The 24,020-nt window shown below is 41.0% G+C and overlaps 1 protein-coding gene across 3 annotated transcripts in view; it reads left to right on the plus strand.

Moving 5' to 3' along the window:
- LOC119652334 (hemicentin-1) overlaps positions 1-24,020 on the plus strand; it is a 447,036-nt gene that overhangs the window by 241,758 nt on the left and 181,258 nt on the right. For all 3 annotated transcript variants that reach the window (XM_038056346.1, XM_038056348.1, XM_038056347.1), the window contains 3 exons: positions 17,188-17,320; positions 17,436-17,650; positions 18,037-18,147. In XM_038056346.1, the coding sequence (XP_037912274.1) occupies positions 17,188-17,320; positions 17,436-17,650; positions 18,037-18,147 (459 nt within the window). The remainder of the gene's footprint in view (positions 1-17,187; positions 17,321-17,435; positions 17,651-18,036; positions 18,148-24,020) is intronic.

Here is a 24,020-nt window from a genome sequence, read left to right on the forward strand (position 1 = left end):
CTCGAGTGAAAGGAGATTTATGATTGAATTTAAGGTACTCACATATTCCGTATGCCTTTTTTCTCCATCTCTCAGTTGGAACCGAGAAGAGCAACTGTAAGGCAAATCCCTATACAACCATATATACGTATATGTCAAATGCATAAAGAAAACGTACAAAAAGGAGTTAGCTAACCTAGAGAGCATCGACCAAATGCATATTTACGTTTGAAAATGGACGGAGCGTGATTTTTTCATGATTCCAAATTCAAATATGGATAAATATTCATGCAATATGGCTTTCAGTGTTTCAAAGGAGAATATAGAAATGTCTATATAAAATATACAATGCAAAATAATACAAAAATTATCCTCATATTCAATATTCAATATTCAGACTGCTACGACTACTTTCTAGGCTACCATCTGGGATTGTTATTATACACCGTGGAAGGGTAATTAGTCGTTGAAATTATAATTATACTCTATGGTAGTACTTTTACGAGTCATCAAACTTGAATCATTTTTTGATTAGGTCTAATATGACTGACAAGTAATCGGTGATCCAAGAATTAACAGGCAACATGCTTTGCTGTCTCGCTAGATGTGAAGGGAGCATTCAATAATATTAGTACCAGAATAGGATTAGCGGGAGTATCTTACGCATTGGATTATACATACTAAGAACCAACATAATCTAATCTGATCTGGGAGGTAGCCCCTTGACCAGACCTTTGACCAGAGAGAAACTCCATCTCTCCAGAACTCTGGTTGATAGTAACAATAGATGAAATTCTACAAGAGCTACAAGACAAAGATTGATAGTTTCGCCCAATGTCAACTTTCTCACTGCAATCGTAGAGGCTATACATAAAACGTCTTTTTAGCGCTGTGGCTGAATGAGAGATAGATTGTAGTGCTGTCAGAGTACGTGAGTCCCGTTTTTGGACAACAAGTTCCAACGACTATAGTAACATCCTATGCGAAGTACCTTTGAACTCTGTGTATTCCCAATGGCGTATGCCACATGCAAGCCGCGTTTCAAAGGTGGTTTGTGGAGTCGATGCGGGAGTTTTCTCGGATACAGTGTAGCCGAATCGTAATTAATTCGTATTGTCAAAGTTGCGAAAAGGAGGGATGCTTACGTTATGTTTGGTCAGCTTTACCTAGGACCAAGCTGTAGATTTTGGGCAAACAAATCTTTCGGGAATCTCCGGGTTGTAGTGTACGTCGCCTTGCAACATGTACAAATATCATTCATCAGTCTTTTGCCTGGATAATCTGGTAAGATTATGGATTTATTAGTATGCAATATTTCCTCTTTTCCTGCCGTTTTAACACCCGGTGGCTTTTAAATTCATTTACCAAGTGGTTCATCAACTTGTGCTCAAGGTATGGGACAGCAAATCAATGCCTGACGATTGGCAACGAGGCATTATCTGTCTCATACATAAAAAGGGAGATATCACACAGTGCAGCAATTATAGAGGTATCACGTTGCTGAGTGTACCATCTATAAGATAGCCCCATACGCCCAGAACATCATTAGCCCATATCAAAGAGGCTTCACTCCAGGCAAATCAGCACCAAATCAGACTTTCTCTGTGCGACAAGCGATGGAAAAACTATTGGAATATGGACAACAGTTGCACCATCTATTCATCAACTTTAAAGCCGCCTATGATAGTATAGCCAGGGTAAAACTGTACACGGCCATGAGAGAATTCGGTATCCCGACGAAATTAATAAGACTGACTAGGCTGACCCTGACCAATGTGCGAGGCCAGATAAAAGCAGCAGGATCACTCTCAAGACCATTCGACATCAACCACGGTCTACGACAAGGGGATGCCCTATCATGCGTCCTCTTTAACCTGGCCCTCGAGAAAGTGATCCGTGATACTGAAGTAAATGCAAGAGGTACGATCCTCTTTAAGTCCACCCAACTACTGGCCTATGCTGACGATATCGACATCTTGGGAAGAACCACCCGAGACGTACAAACTGCCTTCATCCAGATCGAGCAGGCGGTAATCGGCGCGAGATCTTGGGCTGCACATCATTGAAGGAAAAACAAAATATATGGTGGCAACGCCAGCACCGAAGACGAACCAACCAACAACATCAAACCGCACTGGTCAAAAAGGAAGAATAAGGATAGTAGAATACAACTTTGAGACCGTTGACAATTTCTCGTATCTAGGGTCGAAAATCACAACCGATAACAGCTACGATGATGAAATCCGCGCACGGTTGTTGTCAGCCAACAGAGCCTATTTCAGTTTACAAAAAACGTTTCGCTCGAAATGTCTCACCATAGGGTCAAAGCTCTTACTGTACAAGACTCTGATCTTGCCAGTCCTCATGTATTCCTCGGAAATTTGGGTTCTTGCCAAGAAAAATTGCGAACTCTTGGCCGCGTTCGAGAGAAGAATCCTCCGAAGGATTTTTGGTCCCCTACATGAGTATGGACGATTCCGTATCCTACACAATGACGAAATCTATGAGCGATACTATGACCGTCCGGTTGTGGATAAAATCCGGCGCAATAGGCTACAGTGGGCGGGTCACTTAATCCGTATGGATGAGGATGATCCAGCCGGAAAGTCTATAAGGGCAATATCCCCAAAACCGGGATGTCCGAAGTTCCTTATTAAAGCAGGCCTAGACCGGATACCGGTTGTTGCACTGTTGATGATGATGATGAATATTTTTAATAATTAATTTTATTTAATTTGTATAACCTAATAATTGCCGCCTTCCCCTAAACCCTCAAATCCGTTTCCATTGAACAATTTTCATTTTTTATATGAAACGAATTCCCGAATATCTACATATTGCTAGCTGAAATGTAACCGGATAAGAAGGAACGATGACCTGTTTGCTTGCGTATAAACCTGCCCAGGTTATATATTGTTGCATGCGAGCGTAACCTTTTGCTCTGCTGGGGCGAATGCATGTAGGTGATTTGTAATAAGACAGACTGTAAATTTGAAGTTGAAGCCCGGGGTCGACGAAAAGAAGAATTAGTGGGGTCTGGACCGGCTGATAAAAATGAACGTTGTTCAACTAAACTCGGCACCGCCGATCGCTTTTGTTCGAGGTATCACTTGAAGAAGGCGGATGGTGGAATTGAAACTTTTGAGGAACGAGTTTACGGCGCAGTATAGGAAAAAAAAAGAGAAAAACCAAGTAGTGATTAATTACTGCCTTTTGAATTAAAATCAAGAAATGAATATAGTGCTTCCGTGTCGAGCACTGGAATTGATGATTGAAGCTGATCAAAGCAGTTAACGGCATAAGGAAGCAGAGTTTTGAGACTGCTGGCTCACGCGTTCGCAAGTGAATTTCTCTGAAATAAATCACCAGTTAGGGTTTGTTTAGCCATCAGCTGGGCGATAGGTTGTAGATGATCAGATTCTCACCCACCCACTAATTGAATGTCCCACATTTTGTAGGTCTGCCCACGCAAATTCTTAACACGAATGACGTTTAAACAAAGAAACCGGCAAACCATTTCGTAACCTGTTCTTCATTGGCCTATCATGAGGATTCTATCCCATTGTCAACCCCTTAGGGTATGCCCTGTGAACTCGAAGACGATTATAGTACCGTGGTCTAGGGCACTGATTAATGCAATGAATCCTGGTATTATATGATAAATACGAGGAAAATCTATTTACGATGTTAACTTTGTTTATGATATGAACGAAACCTTCAGAGATCCCACGGGGCTATTATTACATATCTTCCTAGGTCAACAACAACGATTTTTTTATTTCTCCCTATTTTTATTTTTCTATTTCTATTCCCTTAGTTTTATATTCTTATTTGTAGCTTTCTATTTGTATTTGGTCCTTTCAAATGAGTTGAATTACCATATGAAAAGAAACTAAAACTTCGATTTGAGGACTTTCTTTTCTCCTTTTCCCTCTAGCCCCCCAAAATTCTCTTTAAGAGGAGCATCCTCCAGTAGAATGGCCTGAGGATGCCAAGGGAGGAAGAGAAACTCAATCGTACATCTGAGGCACGAAGAACATCTATCAAAAATATGTTCCACATGCGCGGCCGAAACGTTGTTTTTTTATTTTCGAAGTTTCAGTCTAGCTCGGGTGATAATATTCCGGTAGGTCCGGTAGGGCAGACGGAGAAGGATGAAGCCGAGTCTCCCGCACCTAAAAACGGGACAAAATGTACCAACTGGTCCTCCAGGTTAGCTATAAACAACCTAGAGGTATGTCGTGACTCTATAACGTTCGGCATCATCCTTGCCAGGGCCAAAGCCTCCTTTCAGTTAAATAATTATCGACGAAAGCAGCGAGATAGGCGGGAATACCAACCTTCGCTAGAGATTTCCGTATTAGATTCCAATTGGCCGAATTGAATGTATTTTTCTCATCCAGGGTTACTACCACGCAATAGTTGCTGGTACTGCCTTTTCCGTGAATTGCATCTTTGGCCAAGCTAGTAATCTGACGACATCAATGGTTGATCTGGCTTTACGGAACCCATACTACCGATCTGAAAGGCCGCCTTGGCTCTCAACAACCGGGAGTAATCTATTATAAATTACCCGTTCTAACATTTTCCCCACTGTGTCCAAAAGACATATCGGTCAGTATGAGGATGGTTCACCTGGAGGTTTACCAGGTTTAGGCAGAAGTACCAACTTCTGCCGTTTCCATGCCGCTGGAACTATTCCCTCGGACATGCATGCTTCGAACAACTCAGCGAACATGTCCGGCTTGGATTTTCCGGCAAGCTTAAGGGCCTTATTCGGTACTTCGTCCAGGCCCGGTGCTTTATTGTCTCCTATTCTACCGCAGATCTCCAGCAGCTCGTCTCTGGTGACTGGCGGAATTGCCGTCACATTCAGAGGTGGTTGGAATATGTTGGTGCCCTCGTCTTGCTGGGGGAATAATCCTTGTATAATTTTCAGCAAGAGGGCGGGACACGTGATCTGCGGAGATGAACGGCCTCTGTCTGTCTGTCTGTCAATCACACGCATTTTTCTCGGAAACGGTTATAGCAGTTCACACCAAAATTGGTAGAAAGATGGGAACTGTGACCACTCACGCATACAGTGAAATTTTTCGTCGAATTTAAGCGGGGTCCCCCCCCTCCCATGCAAAAGAAGGGTGTAAATTTCATTTTCATCAAATATAGTCATGTGGGGTATCGAACTAAAGGTCTCGGTTATTACTTTTCGAAGCCGGTTTTAATTATGACATTTGTTAGAAAGGTGGGGAGTACGGGGGGCTGAAAGTGATCATTTCTTTAAGGGGCCCATTCTCAGAAACTACCAAACTGAATCTGAAGGCTGCCACTGTATGGTGCGTGCGCTCGTATACGTTCCATACCAATATCTGTTCAAATAAAGTTTATAATAGTATATTACTATAATTTTTAGCAACTGGCTGCATATCCCCCCTTAAGTTCATCCTAGCACCATGAAATCTTGAAGTCATGTAGGCTATAATATAGAGGTATTCTGTCCTTATCATCACGTTGTGGTAAAGTAAGGGTTCCACTCTGGGCTTTCCTCCTTTACAACAACGGGATTATAAAGAAGATCTTTTGGAAAATCGCCGATAAGTTTTGGATTTTCTTTTTTCTGTGCTACTGTTGAGCAGACCGATCTGTCCCTGAGTGCTGTACAGTCCTTTCTGTTAGAATCAAATAGAATTTTATTTTTTACACGGCGCGGGCGAATTGGTCAAAGTTTATGATCCTTGTGTAGTAAATCCTCCCGTATTGAATTTGGTTACCAACGCACCCTTTCCCTGCCAGCAAATACGCTAGAGACACGCAATTGTAGGTAAACGACCAGCAGATGTTAGTCCCTTCCTTTCAAAAGCAGGCGTAAACTCTCTTTTTGCCATTAATGTCCTAGTTACTTTCCTAGAGTTAATAGTAATTTTAGCATTTAATTCTTTTTTTTCTGCTTCTCGTATTGTCATTTTAGCTTTATTTCTACCAAACTAACTAATCTGTTATTAGAGGATCCGAAGCTTATTTACACCTCTGCGTCTGGCTTTCATTTGGGGGGAAAACGAGACGCGATAACAAGCTCTTAAAGAGAGAGTGGTTAGATCACAAGGAAGGTCGCGGTTCAAATCTCACTGGTGGCATTGGGATTTGTATCGCGACTTGACGTCTGATACCAGTCAACTCAGCTATGAATGAGTACCTGAGTCAAATCAGGGTAATAATCTCGGGCGAGCGCGATGCTGACCAAATTGCCTCCTACAGAGTACTTGCTGTAATCCTGTAGTGCTCTAACACACTTCAAGGCCTTAATGCAATATGGATTGCTGCGCCAACGATTATTATTGTTATTATTAAAAGATGTCAAAGCATTAAGGTGAATTCTCTAGCAGTTCCATCAGAAAGCCATATCAGATGAGGATTTATTTTATTGTACATATCCCAGCCAGTAAATAGTTCGGTTAAACTTTTGCGTCCAAACTGTCATATCGCGATATTGATTAATTTTTCAATTTTAAGACCTTCTCCTTCTTCGTAGCGCTCCAGTCAGTCCTGAGCCTTGGTTTGTCATACATATCGTGCAGTTTTTCAGAAACCTGACGCAAAGTTCAAGCTTCGCACCCGTACCCTTACACAGGTCTGGTAATTTTTTCTCATAGCTTCGTTTTTGTTCCAGTGTATGTATTTTGACTTTATTTTAGGGAAGACCAAATAATATGTTTTGTGTGCAAGCTGAATTTTGCTTTTTTCAGGTTTTTCGCATGCGTCTCCGGATAACTAACTCACTAAATATAGTCATCAACTTTGTATTCGCTAATCTATTTTTTAATTTGGGTCATATCTTGATTTTTGTTCGTTGACCCATAATCTCTCCCAGCCGAACAACTCGTTCTTTATTTTTCACCATTCGTTCCCAATGTTGCCTTTACGACAACTTTAAAAGTGCTCCTTATGTCAGTGTTGGGTTTTTCATTGCTTTTAACATAGGAACATACTTCTGCGCCACTGCTTCACCCTGAAGTATACCGATATTAAATCTCTCCAATCTCTCCGATCCGAAGCGTATTTTCGGATTTCGTGGCAATCAGGGAATGTGAGGAAGGATTTCTAACCCTTTACTGGTAGGAGAGAATTTCCAGCACATATACTCACCATTAGAGTTATCGAACAGGCATCACGAAGAAATGATGTTTTAACTTTTCCTGTTAATTTGAAGATTTACTCTGATATAATTCCCGCCAGACTTAAAAAGCATAAGCGAAGAAGGGAATAAATTATAATCATCCTCACCTTGGTTTCCGCTGACTTTTCTTATTGAATATAAAAAAAAACAAAAAATTTCAAATGTAATGTATTTGAGTAAAACATAATCACACACGAGCAAATACGATGAGCAAATACATGGGGGGCTTCACTACATTATGTGTATTACCTCCGTTTATTTACTGAAATAGACTTGTCTACAAATGATATAACATCTCGCTTCCTTGTTTAAAAGCCTTCCCCCAAACAGTTCCTGATTTAGCCCCTGGCTGATCAATTTACCGCAATGTTTAGAGATATAATCAAAGTGGTTACTTGAATATATACGAGTAGAGAGTGAGACTGATTGAGAAGCATATCCTTTTCCCATATCAAATACGAACAAGTCAAGGAATAATATCATCTTTCGGTACTTTCAGGACCCTTAAGGCGTAACGATTTTGGATCATCATTTCAATCTATCGTCACCGGATGTCGTCTCCATATCTGATGTTTTTATTTTACCTTTGATTACTCCTTTACAGATTGGTTCCAGTTTCATGGAATGATTTCGCTTTGCCCTTTTGCTCCAATGAAAGAATGAATTCTCTATTCCATTTTTAGCAAAATATATCGATTCTCGAGAGCAGCTCTCGTTCAATTCTTTCTTTGTTCGCTGTGAATATATGTATTCCAAATATTTATTGGGTAAAATCGAATAAGTTAAAGATACAGTTGAGTAGGTAACATAACACTTAAGTACTCGTACAAAAACCGAATGCGGCTATGGAAAATACTCTGGTAATACACCTCTATCGGTAGATAGAAGGTTTTCAATTTATACTTGCCAGATAGATGGAAAGGATTATCGTAATATAGAACCTGAGATAAGAGATATACTTTCTATTTTCAATAAGCATCGAAAAATTGGCGGACGGATACTTTCTCATTATTATTAATTACCGAACCCCACTTGAGCACTCTTCTTCATCCACTTTTTTTGTTATTCACCACTGTTGTTCCACAGTAGCTGGCACACATCATTTTCATGAAAGCACCCGAAGTAGTAACAACTCGCCTCGACAAGCGAGTTCGAAATATTTTAGGAATGTCAAAATACATTGAGCCCCTCCGCAATTATTCGCAGTGTCTTAATTTCGTCGACGGAGGAGGGGTATCTGGCTGCTTTTCGTCAATTAAGGATTTATTCTTGAATGCGATCTAGGATAATCCTATTACTTCTGAGCTCCTTTCAAAATCTAGGTGGAACGTTCGACGATAAGCTTCAACTCAATTGCCACAGTCAGTGGTTTTATCGTACGTTCCCCCTTAGACTTAATCTCATTCCAATCTTCTCTGGCACTTTTGCCTCACCAATCATTATCGATCAATTGCGAAACAATCGGTTTTCAGTCTAGCGCTGCCATATTGAGAAACTCCGAACATCCCGGTTTTGCGCCAATATTCAATATCCCCAAAAACTGTCTTCCATCCAGGCCTACGCGGCCTATGTATGAAATCTAGGCCTACGCCATTGCTTCATCTGAGTCAGAGTCTGCCAAGTATTCTTTTTCCACTATAGATATTGCCATTATAGACTTTCCGGGCTGGATCATCCTCATCCATGTACCTTCGTGGACATTATCTTCTGTGTTGCTTCCATCGCCTATCGTGAATATGTTCCAAGTTCGCGCCACGGAGCTTGACAGTCACTTTCATTCCCCGATCCCGACACTACCCATGGCTTTTGAAGCAGATTGACATAAGGTCAGTTTGTCTGCCAGTAGAGAGGGAGAGGCTTTGGACATGTTTCAAATTAGTTTGGTCAGCTTTTGCGACTTTGTATATAAATGTAGTCATATATATGACAAAAACCTTGCTGGGGATTGCCAGCCCGCCCCCAACTTCCGGCGGGATTCCACTTCCTTGTGTCTTACTGCCCCGGAAATTTTACTAGTAGTGGAGTAATGCCCATGTCCAAGGTCCACAGTGTCCGATCCTCATAGACCCATTTTTGCATAGCGGACAATGCACCATTTGTGTCCACTCATCAACCTTCCTTTCGTCCGCTTTTCATAGTAAAAGCGGCAAACAAAAGTTAGACTGTAGTCTATTCTTCTCTGTAGCTGTAGTTTTACTGTGCCGCGTCTTCTTCTGTTTTCTAGAGAATTTAAGAGAAGAAAAGAAGAAAAATGCCACTAATAAGCCGGCCGTAGACTGATTTTCAATTATTTCAAATGAGCTTCTGGCTGGTTGTACCGGGGTAAAAAGTCCCAACTTTGTGGGGGGTGTGTGGATTGCATATCCTTTTTAGGGTTCTTTATGGTAAATTTAGTGGTTGCTCAAAGTCGCTGGTGGTATGTTCGCATTTGGAGAGTGAAAATCCTTCGCTGCTTTGGTGTACATACTTCATACATTTATAGTTCCTTTCTCCCCTACTGATATTTGCTTTTACAATAATGAACGAATCCTCAATTCAATATCTGTTTATAGTGCGAGTCTTACCAAAGTCTTAACATAAAAGGCACTATCACACAAGAAAGGAATTCAAATAGCTGGCTTAAAAGGCGAGCTCTTCAGAATAGCACACATTTTTGCAATCGTATCAGGACTTTATGCATACAAACACCCATTTCAAACACTTTAACAAAGCTAATCAATTCACGCATTTATCATGTTGACAGACAATGCAGCCTTCGCAGATGACAGTGGAAGCATCGACTAGAAGCAATTTATTACATTTTTGTGATCATCAAACGAGCGACACGTCCGTCATCTTTCCCAGACAACCAATTTATTTCAAATTCTTCCCCGAAGCGGATAACCTCAGTTACCATTTCAGCCCCACATCCATCAAGGACTTTATTGGATCTATGTGTGCACTTGTCTTTTCCTTTTGATGGAGAAATAAACATTTGAACAGAGAGCGAGGGATACACGAAAAAATGCATTCCAGTTCCTTTTTGAACCTTTCCTTTGTTGAGTCTATGTTCGTTCGAGCATGTACAGTCTTCATGGCACTTTACGACTGGAGAGGACTTGCATTCCAAATTCCACTGACATGCATATTATATGTATATGGCCGTACTTACGTACACATGATTCTATATCTGTAAGAAGAGTGTCAAAGTGCCAAATTTCAGACGCATGCAATATAAATAAATGATAAAAATCGCTGAACCGTTCCACTCCTTGCTCGCCATTCGTACTTGCAGTTCATTGATTTTTTGTCGATTGCCAAGTCCTCAGAGCAAAGAGAGGAGCGCCTAAATGAAAAACATGCAACTGCGGAGGGAAAATGCCACTTCAAAATTCATGTCGTTTCCATTTTTAGTAGCAATGATACTCGCATCCCACCGCAGCGAATGCACTGACTTTATGCCGACATAATGCATGAGTTTCGCATGTATGCACATTTCAGATACTGCACCTTTTTTGGGAAATCATGGGAGCAAGCGATGTAAAGAACGGGCGCAGCCAAGGCAATGAATGGAGTTGTATTATGCCCTTGAGCAGCTCTGATGTGTCAAGGATCGGAATTTCGGAGCTCTATAAAGTCCAGGGAAGAGCGAAACGCTTTGCAGTTTTAGGGAAATACGCAAATTATCGTCAAGATGAGTCTTTGATATTGCACTAACTTGACAACTACTGCAGATACGTTTTCAGGAGCAATTTAAATTTTGTATAAAACTTTGTTGAAAACAGCAGTTCTGAAGCAACAACAGCCACTCGTGAAGGGTATGTTCGCCGGAACAGCCACGTATGCTGAACTGATAGTCAAACAATGTTAAAACTAACATTCTACCATATTTTTTTAATTAAAATGAAGCTTATTCGTCCTTAAACACATTGATTCCTCCACATCATTATGATGGATAACATTTGACTTTATTGATTCGGATTATTCTTTGTGTATAATATCAAATAACTGCGGTGGTATTACCATTCACGTGATCTGTCAGATCACACTAGCAGACATGTTTTAAAATGTGTGCTTCTGCGTGACTAGAACTAGCCAAAGAGAAAATTGTTGCTTCCATCTAATGGGCTGAGGCTATGGGGATACTGACACTCTTTGTGGTTTACGAATAACTAAAAATTGTGTTGAATTATTGTTGATAGCATTTACTTTTCGACGTGGGTCTGGGTTGCATTACAAGATACTAATGCAATCAGAGAAGCATTATAATAGCGCAGTATTATTTATAAATGAACGTGCAGTTTGTCGATATGTGAATCTATGCTGTGATGTGTATCTCAATGCTCATTGTGACAAGTCGCGATCGAATGGATATGGGTTTCGTCGTAATCACCTAGAACCTGTGCACTTCCTGCAATGTGCTCACTTTCCGACGGACAAGGTCGATTCGACTTATGTGAGCATCACATTAACGAGGGGAGTGGTCTGATTTGTCAGTCAGCACAGCGATCACCAGACAATTTTTCTCCGTTGTGTGTTGTCGTGGATAGAAAACTAGAAATTGTTCGTAAGAATTCAGTTAAGAGGCCGTAATCTCAATGGTGCGGTTTCAGAAAAGGTATCAGGAATAACTAGATGTATAATGCAATTATGTGACGCTGTGGTATAGTGGCAACGAATCGTCGGCAAAAGGTCAAGGTATTGGCAGAAGGATAAAATCGTGTATTTGCAAGGTCCATGCTTTCCAGCAAGAAGGCTCTGCGAGCAATTCATATAAAGATAGGATCCTCGCAAATAATAAGAAGCATTCGCGAAACTTTCAAAGTCGACTTAACCGGGAATGCCCCAAAAGCTTTGTGCGGAAGTCGATCTAAATCTAAACTTGTCGGAGAAGTTATATATTTCTACACTCCTTTTCACGGTTGGATCGTGTATTGTATTAGTTTGGGCAGCGTTTTGTTCTTTCTTTTATCAGGTAACAATCCACGCCTCCAGTATATCATAAGTTTCGCTTTAGCATGGCATACTTCTACTCAACTAAAGTATCACCAACACTATACTCTCTGGCAACACAAAGTTCTTAAAACAGCAGACAATCAAAACCCCATTCAATGTATACGATCACGTCCATCGTGCACGCGCCTTTTAGAGTTGTGTCATCTTCAAAACAAAGGAATGGATACCAGATTCGCGTGACTTTCCATCCTCTTAAATATTTTGATTCTCATATAGCCGGTACGCCTTTAGCGCCTTCTAACGAAGGTGATGTTTAATCAGCTTTTAAATATTTCAGGGTGATTGATGTCAACCAAACTTTTTTAAATATTATGGACTTGTATAATCGTCCTTCTGAGGCTCAAGGCTATCCTAACCAATGTCAAGAAGTAGGCGGGCGACTCGCTAGGAAAACATTGCCTAGAAGTGGCAGCAGATGTCTATACTCCTCATCATCATCAACGGCGCAACAACCGGTATCCGGTCTAGGGCTGCCTTAATAAGTAACTCCAGACATCCCGGTTTGGCGCCGAGGTCCACCAATTCGATATCCCTAAAAGCTGTCTGGCGTCCTGACCCACGCCATCGCTCCATCTTAGGCAGAGTCTGCCTCGTCTTCTTTTTCTACCATGGATATTGCCCTTATAGACTTTCCTGCCTGGATCATCCTCATCCACACGGATTAAGTCACCCGCCCACCGTAACCAATTGTGCCGGATTTTATCCACAACCGGACGGTCATGGTATCGCTCATAGATTTCGTCATTGTGTAGGCTACGGAATTGTCCATGCTCATGTAGGGTGCCAAAAATTCTTCGCAGGATTCTTCTCTCGAACGCGGCCAAGAGTTCGCAATTTTTCTTGCTAAGAACCCAAGTTTCCGAGGAATACATGAGGACTGGCAAGATCATAGTCTTGTACAGTAAGAACTTTGACCCTATGGTGAGACGTTTCGAGCGGAACAGTTTTTGTAACCGTGCGCGGATTTCATCATCGTAGCTGTTATCGGTTGTGATTTTCGACCCTAGATAGGGGAAATTATCATCGGTCTCAAAGTTGTATTCTTCTATCCTTATTCTTCCTGTTTGACCAGTGCGGTTTGATGTTGTTGGTTGATTCGTCTTCGGTGCTGACGTTGCCACCATATATTTTGTTTTGCCTTCATTGATGTGCAGCCCAAGATCTCGCGGCGCCTGCTCGATCTGGATGAAGGCAGTTTGTATGTCTCGGGTGGTTCTTCCCATGATGTGGATATCGTCAGCATAGGCCAGTAGTTGGGTGGACTTGAAGAGGATCGTACCTCTTGTATTTGCGTTAGTATCACGGATCACTTTCTCGAGGGCCAGGTTAAAGAGGACGCATGATAGGGCATCCCCTTGTCGTAGACCGTAGTTGATGTCGAATGGTCTTGAGAGTGATTCTGCTACTTTTATCTGGCCTCGCACGTTGGTCAGGGTCAACCTAGTCAGTCTTATTAATTTCGTCGGGATACCGGATTCTCTCATGGCCATGTACAGTTTTACCCTGGCTACGCTCTCATAGGCGGCTTTAAAGCCGATGAACAGATGGTCCAACTGTTTTCCATATTCCAACAGTTTTTCCATCGCTTGCGGCAGAGATAGCGGAGAATATCTTATAGATGGTATCCAGCAACGTGATGCCTCTATAATTGCTGCACTGTGTGATATCTCCCTTTTTATGTATGAGACAGATAATGCCTCGTTGCCAATCGTCAGGCATTGATTCGCTGTCCCATACCTTGAGCACAAGTTGATGAACCACTTGGTAAATGAATTTAAAAGCCACCGGGTGTTAAAACGGCAGGAAAAGAGGAAATATTGCATACTGATAAATCCATAATCTTACCAGATTATCCAGGCAAAAGACTGGTGAATGACCCGGAGACTCCGACTCTTTTTATGGCTGGGGCCAAGTATGTTTGTGGCCGTATCCATGATAACGTTCTTCAGGTGATTGTGAAGATCATTTGTTGATGCTTCATCTCCAGGTCCTCTTTTGACTGCAGTTATTGCGGCATCCATTTCCCTCTTATAGGTGTTGCGGAGGGTTGTGTTGTGGATGGCTTCAGTGTTCACTCTCACCTGATTGTCAGAGGGGATTCTAGGTGGTATTGTTGTTCGAGTTCGGAGCACCATGGGAACGAGATAGTGATCCGAGTCTATATTGGCCCCCCTATATGTTCTGACATTCATCAAGGCTGAGAGGTGGCGGCGTTCGATCAACACGTGGTCAATTTGGTTGAAAGTGGTCCCGTCTGGAGAGGTCCATGTATCCATGTGTCCATGTGGACCGCTTTCCGCGCAAACCAGGTACTTCCAACAACCATTTCTTGTGTGTGCATTATCATTTGTTTTTACGTGTAAGCTATGGGAGCCAACATTTTGCCTGAATACGGGCTCCTTCCCTACTTGGCTGTTAAAATCCCCAAGTATGATTTTAATATCGTATCTGGAACAGGCTTCGAGGGTTCGTTCTACTGCCTCGTAGAAGGTATCCTTCTCCGACTCTGCAGTCTCCTCTGTACTCCCTTTAGAATCATTAAATAAATATCATCAATGCCAGGCGCTTTGATGTGCTCAAATGATAGTATGGCAGCTTTTGCACTGCTAGTAACCAGCGTTCTCGCAACGTTTCAGTTTCCCTTGCAACGGTGTTGAAGGGTTCACAGAGACCGTTAATTTTCTCCCCCCCCCCCCCAATTTAACCAGCCATTTTCCCAGATGGTATACTTTTGAGACTATCTGGTATGATTCAGTTCTGGAGTTTGTGAAGGTACCATGCAGTTTTCTAAGATAGTCCAAGTTGACCGACTATTTAGAGTTTCCAGTTGAGCTTCGAACGCTAATGAAATCGTTGGTCGCCTTACAGTACAGTTCCGGTTTGCAGCCAAAAAATTCATTGAACTTCGCCTTCTTCTACCGGCAGTAACATTCTCAGATTCACTGTGTTCTGTCCGCATGGATCTGTTTGGGGTATCAGTTGCGCCTGCTGGCAAGCTACCTCCAAAATTCTGGGTTCTTCGTAGCGTATTGTCCTTGGTTGTCTTTGACGGCTCATAAATCTTTGGTGGGAGCCAGGTACGCGTTCATACCGAAGTCCAAGCAAATCACAAGGTAAGTGGCTCTTGTCGCCCTACACCCGAACATAACCACATTTTCAAGCCTTTCTTCCTGTCTTCAGGAAAGCCAACCACAATGAAAGCGACCGGCTCTCCCTGTGTTCTGAATCGAATGGATTTTGCACATTCTCTGATCCAGTTCTTTACCTATTGATACAACGTCGAAATATAATATTTTTCGAGAATTATTTCAGTCCTACCCCACAATCATCAGTCTCTTCATGTATTTTTCGAATTAGCAGGTCTGATTGATGATAAGGAATCGGGGCTCAGGTCGATCATCCTCCCACTCGCAAGAGGCCCCTAAGTTCTTCAATAAAAGGGATAGGAGTGCCTAACAAATGTTGCTTTTCTTATGGCAGTCCCTTCTTAATTCTCTTTTTCTGGCTCCCAAACAGCGTCCTCTGCTGACATCCGATTATTGCGTGCTTAGATTGCGGCAATTCCAAGTTAAAACTGCTTTCCATCTTAAGCGCCTGATAATTATAATTGCATCGTATTATATTTACCAGCCGCCACAAAAATGAGAATCGGGTAATGAATTTCACTGACTTTGGTTTATCTAGGGCCACATGCCCCAATAAAATTTCGGCAAAAGTAAAAGACATCTTTGGGAGATTTCTGGTAAAAAAACGGGAGCACTAAACCATCCACAAAATTCTACCGTTGCATGCTTCTGGAAGCGCAATTTTGGACTCATATCGTGAATTTCGGAAGGGCCGGACAGCCGAGGTCCTATGCTTATTCTTCCGCTCTTTTTGGCACCGAATCCAAGCAAGAGCTACTTCTGAATAAGTCTAAGCAATGTACTTTGTAGGGATGGTTCTTTAGCTCCTCGATACGTCACAATATAATTATTTTAGTAAAACCACGCTCTCTAGCTTTATTTTGGAAATATAGGCCTCCAGACACAAATGCATTGCTGAATTCTATTAACTCCGCAATATCGCCTGTACTATTATACCCGGCCCATTATGGAATCACCTGGATATGAAGCACGCAAGTCTCAGTAGAAAAATGAGCTTTGCCCTGAAGTCAACTTAATGGTGATGGCGATCATCGCGTTTAGTGAGCTCTATGCTCCTTGGCTTCTGCATGGGCGCCTGTAGTCACAGAGATCTTGATCTCCTGGACGTAGTGAGAACGAGAGAAACCCCTCATACGATTGTTGGATCCCCTTCCAAGCGACTTCAAATTGGCTTCACGTAATTTTTTCTTGTCTGAGTTTGTACAATGTCTGCTTTGGACTCTCAGTTTTTTTACCCGTTCTTATTACGCATCGATAATGGATTGGAACTCCATTCTGAATATTAGGAACTCTCTTATTCTGAAACCCGGCCCTAGTCGGGTGTCCATTATGAAAAGTTCTGCTCCCGCTGATTGAGCCTTACGCACTAAATACAGACTTCCCACTAAAGTGAAGACCATGTCTTCCAAAGTTTCATCTATGGTAGAGCATAAAGTAATTGTTTAATTTAACGTGGGAGTTATGTCCGAGAAATTAAATATTTTTCAGAGCTAATTGGGGCACAGGCTCAATAAATAGTATATAGCACTATATAATTTGTTTACATAAATATCCTACAGGAGATGACCTTATAAGTCGGTTATTCTGAGTTGAAGTTCTCGGTGGGATTTGGGATCTTTTGGCAATTGTGATGCAACCCAATGACCAAAGGACACCGAATAGAAGTGGCTCTTTAAATAAGCAGCTCTTCCAGGTTTAGCCTAATTCAGTCGAAAGAGCCTCATCATTGCTTCCTTTCCTGAATAACATAAACATGAAAGAAGACAGACAGGTACGCACTTAATTGTAGACACGCGCTCAATAGAGTCCGCCAAATAAATGCACAATGAATGTAAATAAATACCTCTAGCTTCTTACCAACTGAATAACCGATTTTATCACTTCCTTTAATTTCAGTTCCAGTACGGGTTGTATGGACAGCATTAGGTCGAAATGCGGATTTACCTTGCGACCTAACCCCGCCAACACCGCACGACTCAGTGAAGCTTCTCCTCTGGTTCAAGGATACTACAGGCATCCCGTTGTACAGGTGAGTGCAATTAGACTGGAGGAGTCAGTAAATAACTTAATTCTATTATCGCCACTTTAACCTTTCCTATTTTGCTTTATTTCCTACTATGACATTTAGTATGTTTTTATTTCAGTTTGGACTCGAGGAAAGGAGACATCAAACTCGCCACACACTCTGCTATAGCTAGCGACTTGGGTCAGCGGTTGTTCTTCTCCATTTCGGATAATCCAAAGGATTCACGTCTTCAGATCCGAAACGTCAAGACAGCCGATGGTGGGGTCTATCGATGTAGAGTAGATTTTTTTAATTCGCCAACTCGAAACTTTAGGATAAATTTAACTTTAGTAGGTGAGTTGAAAATTTACACAGTCGAGAGTGATTAGTTGTAGGCGAATGCAGAAATTAACGAAGCATGTAATTATCTTATTTATACATATTATGCAAGAGGGCCGAAAATTTAAATACTTCTGAGAAGAGTCTCAATTAGTCATTGCATGTCGTCAATCTATAATCCCCATTAGGAAAATATACCCTACATTTAGTTGCCTTATCACCGTCAATTTAATCCCAGTTTATTTCCGCTTATTCATTAAGCAAACCCCCACAATACACTCGGCACTAAGTACCGCTCATTACCTATGTGTCCGTAATTAGTTGATTATTAGTGTAACACCCGGTAAACCTTAGTCTTCCCGGAAATTTTTCTCTTTACTAACCACTTTCTATTCTTACAGTTCCTCCGGAGGAGCCTCGGATATTCGACGCTCAAGGCAAGGAGATATCGGCCGTAGCGGGGCCATTTCGTGAAGGATACGAGCTGTTCTTATCCTGCCAGGTCAATGGAGGTGAGTTCTTGGATATGTGCTTAATTTTCTCATTTACGCTTCCGTCTTGGTACATCCACCGCCCTTACGTGAACGTGTTGTGAGTATTTCGAAAATGTCACGTCCCACTCAATAAGAAAAAGCAGGTCGCTGACAACATCGATGGCTTGGACTACAGAAGTTTTCCTTGCGAATTTTATGGCGAGCAAATGAGGAAAAGTTTTTGCCTCTTTTTCTTCGTTTTTACGACTACTTTTGTTCTTCAAAGAAAACTTCGGACTCGTGATTGTTATCCTAGTCCAGTAATGTTCGCTGGAACTCATACGAAATTGGTGAAAAGCTCCGGTCCCGGATTTTTTGTCCAAAAAATTTAATTATCTGAAAACGCCTTTGATGACAGGTTTTCGAAGGATATTTTAAGAAAGCTTCGGGCAAAATGAGTGTATTCTCGTCCCTGGGAGCGATATTAAAGTTTTGATGGTTTTGTATTTCGTTGGTTTTATTGGTGTGTTTGCTCCATTCAGATGCAAGTAATACCTTTAAGGTTTCAGCAAATAGCGGTGAAACTTTAATAGCAAGGAAGCTGAGAGGAAAATAATCAAATAAATGGATTTGAAGGAACTTTTTTAAGTCAGAATAACTAGTCCCATTTGTGAAGATAAATCAGGGATTTGTAGTGGGAACTTTAACAAAAATTAATTAAATTGAGAAATATATATTTTGAAAAATCAATTCATGGTAGGAATAGTTGTAATTAATCGTTAAAGATGTATGGAAAAATTGTATCCATAATTAACACGAAAGGGGAATCATAACTGAATGTAGCAGTAAGATATGGCTATGGTTCAAAACTAAACATAGCCAAAGTTGGCTTGTACGGGACTTACTTGTTACCCCAGGGGAAATATCACCTAGATCAATGTAAACCAGGATAAACTTCGAATGGTGGATTTTTCAATTGTTCAATTATTTCTGGTACTTAATCGGGCTGGAATATCGTGCTGACTGAGGTTGATGTTTTAGATTATGGAAGATAGTTCCTTCAACTTGTCATGGAATTATATCTTCTTCAAACCGTTCAAGGCGTAAACCCAATTCATCAGTTTTGTATCGAAGTATATTAAGGGGGTCATCCCGTGTGTCGGACTCGCGGAATCGTTTTTTTTTGGCATCAATTGTATCTAGATATAGTATAGAATATATGGGCAAAGTGATTTTTTGATATTCGGAGTCATTCGGAAATTATAGTGTTAAACACGTGATAAGTCACATGCTAGATTTATGTCGATCACCGTAATAAAGATTAGTATTTAGCAGTCCGAATGACGTTCGAATTACTTTGCTAAAAGGACGCGAATTGAAGCCAAAGCCGTACACGTGTTTCTTCAAGAAACCTAAGGTTTATGCACTAGATACAGCAGATTAATGGTCCGTTAAGGTTTTATGGCTAAAAATCGCATTCTACTTTTTAAATGCGTTTTTCTCGAAACCGCATGTTGAAAATCGGCTGCCACCATCGCCCAAAATTTATCCAACGAAATTCTTTGAAATTTTCAGGATTTATTCAGAACATATTTCTACGGTCCGCAAACTAGGATAATTGCGATTCATTTTTTTTATTCATTGAAGAAGCCGTAAAAAACACCAAAATTAAAAAAAAAAGAGTTTAACACGGCACCAAAAATTTAGTTTTTAATAATCCTAGTTTGCGGACTGTAGTTAAGTCGGTACGTTAAAATGCCGTTTACTTACTTTCTGTAAGGTGATCGCAGCGCCCTCTAGCGTGGCAGCAGAAAAACACCTTTCTTTGGAGATGGGTGTATAAATTGCTCTGTATTTCAATAACGAACTATGCGATGGGGCTGGAATTACTGTGCACGCCCAAGATATTAGTAAATCTATGGTGAAAAATTCGCATTTGCATCTTTCTCCAGTTCTTCACAAAAAATTTCTAAAAAAAACCAAAAAGGAGGCCTTCCCACGGGATGTAGTGTATCTTTTATCTTGTTAAAGCGTTTTTTTTTTTCTACAGGTCTAACGAGAAAGGAGGGTAAGGGTGTGATTCTTCCTGCCTACGAAGATTTTCCCTGGCCCACATTCTCCGCATAGTTTTCACCCGGGACATGACTTCTGTTTCTAGGGGCCCGGTGTTTTGCACTCAATATAGGACGTGGGGTGTCAAATCTTTTGTAAAATACACAGAACCTTATTTCGCTTTCGAGGTTACAAATTGTAAAAAGCTATTCCTAGAATAATTATTTTTATTATCAACTTCGTCAGAATAGGCTGTTTTACAATTGAACACAACTGTTTAGATGATCTGTATTAAAAAAGCTTTGATCACTACGGCTATGTTGATTTTCCTGGAATTTCAGATAAACGACGCTTGACGGTGAGCCGTTCTCTGACCGGAAATTGATCCAATGATGGAATAAGTCGTTCAGGATTATTTTATATAGGAATATTTGGATGCTCGATAGTTTCATTTGATCCTAGCGTACACCTGTATATATCTTACTACATACATATATATTCATTTTAGTGTGATACAGGCGTTCTATGTGGTGTCGTATGCAGCAGTAGATATACAGAAGTGATAATTTTACTCACTATATCATTTGTTTGATAGTAGTAGGATGTAAACCAAACTTACCAATATGATGCTTTATATAGTTACGTTTTTCACTGATAAGCGCTTTCCACCAGATTATGTGAATATTGAATTTTTTCTTTTTCGACGATGGCATCGACTCGAACAGGGTTGCTAAGAAGAGTGTTTTAACTATTCTGCCCGGAACACCGGTTCTTGTGCAAAGTTCAAATCAGAAGCAGTTTCTTTACAACCACTCGTGAAAACGTTGGGGCATTACTTTGGTCCAAGATGTTCTTTGCTCTTAAGAGAGTTGCACCGAGCCATGGTTTTTTTTAGGGGAATCTTTTTGAAAACCCTTTCTGACAAAAACTTATTCTTTTGAATTTTAAACGAAGACGACGAATAGAAAACGAAGCTACCACAAGTAGATGACGCCATTTTGGCGAGCACCTAATGGTTTGTGTAAAACAAAACTGTCTGTCTGTCCGTCACATGCATTTTTCTCGGGAACGGTTGTACCGATTGACATCAAATTTGGTGGAAAGGTGGCAACTGTCAACCCTCACGCATGCAAGGGGGATGTAATTTTTTTTTCAAATATAGTCATGTAGAACATCAAATGAAAGGTCTTGATTAGTAACTTCCGAAGCCGGTCTCAGTGTTGACATTTGTTGGAAAGGTGGGGAGTGCGGGGGGCGAAAGTGATCATTTATTTCTCGGACCGATTCTCAGAAGCAACCCAACCGAAAAATCTGGAGGCTACCACTATATGGTGCCTAGGCTCCAAAATCCCCTCATTCCAATACCTAAACAAATAAAGTTAATAATAGTATATTACTATAAATTTTATTAATTGGCTTCAAAACCCCCTGAAGTTCATTCTAGCACCACGAATTTTTTCAGTAATGTAGGCTATAATATGGAGCATGATCATACCATGGAACATGGTGGTGTTAATCGCGCTATTACGAACGAAGTTATAATAGGTCAAAGTTGTCGCTTCGTTGCAAATTCAAAACTGTGAATGTCAATATAACCCGAACGTGGATACTCTCACATAATATATGTATGATATATATTAATACGTAGCATTAATGTGGCGAATGCACACTCAAATGTCTTTATATAAGAAATACGCAAAACCTTTCATACCTGAAGCGTCCAGCTCGCGGTTTCCCGACTTGTTTGTTTTCTAAAGTTAGCAAATGTGTGTTGCTTATGTCAAAGTTGGCTGCATGCCGGTGATATTGCAGCACATTTGTTTTCTACTATTTGGAAGGCTAGTATTATTTCATGCACTATGTTACGATTTATAATTTAGTAAGCCCACTCGAAATTTACAAAGATCAGATGTACATCTGAGCTAAATTCCCAGCATTTCTCAAGCACCTGTTTTACATTCAATCGGTTGTAGATCGCCTAGTTCTGAAGCTACCTTGGTCTGCACCAATGACTTCTTCCATATTTTCCTACGATCCTTTCCTATGATCAACGAAGGAATTCCTCTGTAATTGTCATCTGTCCTCTCGTTTAACGCCCTGTTCATGAGTCCGTATCGTAAAAATCAACTTGTATAGGGGACCACCCCTATGCATGCTCTATAGCTCTTCCGGTATCCCAACAAGGCCAGAAGATTTGTCATTTCTTGGATTGTGTGAATATAACCGCTAGGGTGCAACTCGATAACTTTTTAAAGTGTATTTTTGTCTTTGCCTCTACACGGGTGTCTTGCAAACTTTCCACTATTGTATATAGGGCTTGTGCCTTAAATAAAAGAAAATAAATAATTTATTTACAACAAACCGAAAGTCTAAGGAAATGGTGTTTATGCCGCTATAATGCATCTTGTATGTATGTCTGTATTTATTACTGCTGATTTTTTCGTCAAAGGCGATGAGAATTAGTCGGATGCCAAGTCATATTCGGCCCAAACAGTTAAGATGGACGTGATTAGTAACTAGTTCGCTCTCCGATATTGTCTGTAAGTTGAGTTTCAATATGTCTCGATTGGGCATCAGTTTTGTTTGAACCAGAAACTATAACGTTAAATGTTTTACAACTTCACATAGTACGTTCTAAGAATATGAAGGTGGATAGGATCATTAATTGGGAAATAATGGCTCGTTAATTCATTTTTGCTGCACTCGAGCGGAGAGCACTTATTCAACAGTGCCTCTTTATTGATGGCATCAGTTTGGAGAAGGCAAACAGGAGGAATAGGGAACTTAATTAATTTCCCGTCTATTGAACGTGGTGATCCGAGTGCATCAAGCGTCTGGGTAAGCCATCTTATTCTGGGATCTCTATGAGCTAAATCATATTAAAAATTACCTTTCGCCAGCAAAGTTTGTTGCGAAAATAAGCTTGCCGATAAGATGGAAGGTTTGCAATCCCCTGGGTTCGCCATTTAGTCGAGGACTCTAAATGAAGATTTGATTGATATAACGGAATAGTAAGCGAGCTCGCAACATTTCGTCACCGCGCCCACATTTAGTGTTAAATTTATCAATGAGAAATTCAGCCAAGGAGGGGGTATGAACTAACAGTGACTCGAAACAGTCTACACTAAGAAGATGGCTAGAAAAAAAAAACAGATGAAAGGAGGTAAAGGCGGAGAGGACAAAAGCGCCGTTAGTCGTAGGATTGCTTTGCGGAATTGGTAATGTAACCAGCGAAATTGATGAACACAAGGGAAAGAGTTGTTGGAATTGTGAGTGTAGTACCAAACCGGCTTAAGCTCAAGCTCAACAATGTGAGCAAATACTTATGTGATTGCCATTTACCGCTAGGTGCGGTATAGACCGCCAACCACACCTACGCCCCATTGCTCGCGGTTGCCTCAAAAGCGCTTCAACTAACTCCACAACTTCCCGAAATGCCCGCATTCCCCTTCTACTGTTCTGCGTCAAGTGCCATTGGAGCGATTCATTCGTCGGCCATCTTGGGAGAGTAGACTCCACTGCATGGCATAGCCCGTAATGCAATTATTGGCCCTTATTAATTGTGACCTATCTACTGTCCCTTCTGTATTTAGATTACAATGCGTGCAAATGCCAGGCCTGTATGCCGACCAATGATGATATGACGCAGACAGCTGTTGGCAACTGGCTTGAAGCCTTCGAGTGACAGTGGTGGTCACTTTTCACGTGATACTCGTATATAGCAACACAGAAAGGACACTAGCATAGAACAGTCTTAGCTTGATCTTGGCGTTAAGGTAACTGCATTTCGAGATTTTGAACAGGCCAGCGAAACGGATCTAGAGCTGTTAATTTGTTGGTCTTTATCTTGAATCTAACTC

Source organism: Hermetia illucens, chromosome 3 (genome assembly GCF_905115235.1).
Source record: "Hermetia illucens chromosome 3, iHerIll2.2.curated.20191125, whole genome shotgun sequence".
Lineage (NCBI taxonomy): Eukaryota > Metazoa > Arthropoda > Insecta > Diptera > Stratiomyidae > Hermetia > Hermetia illucens.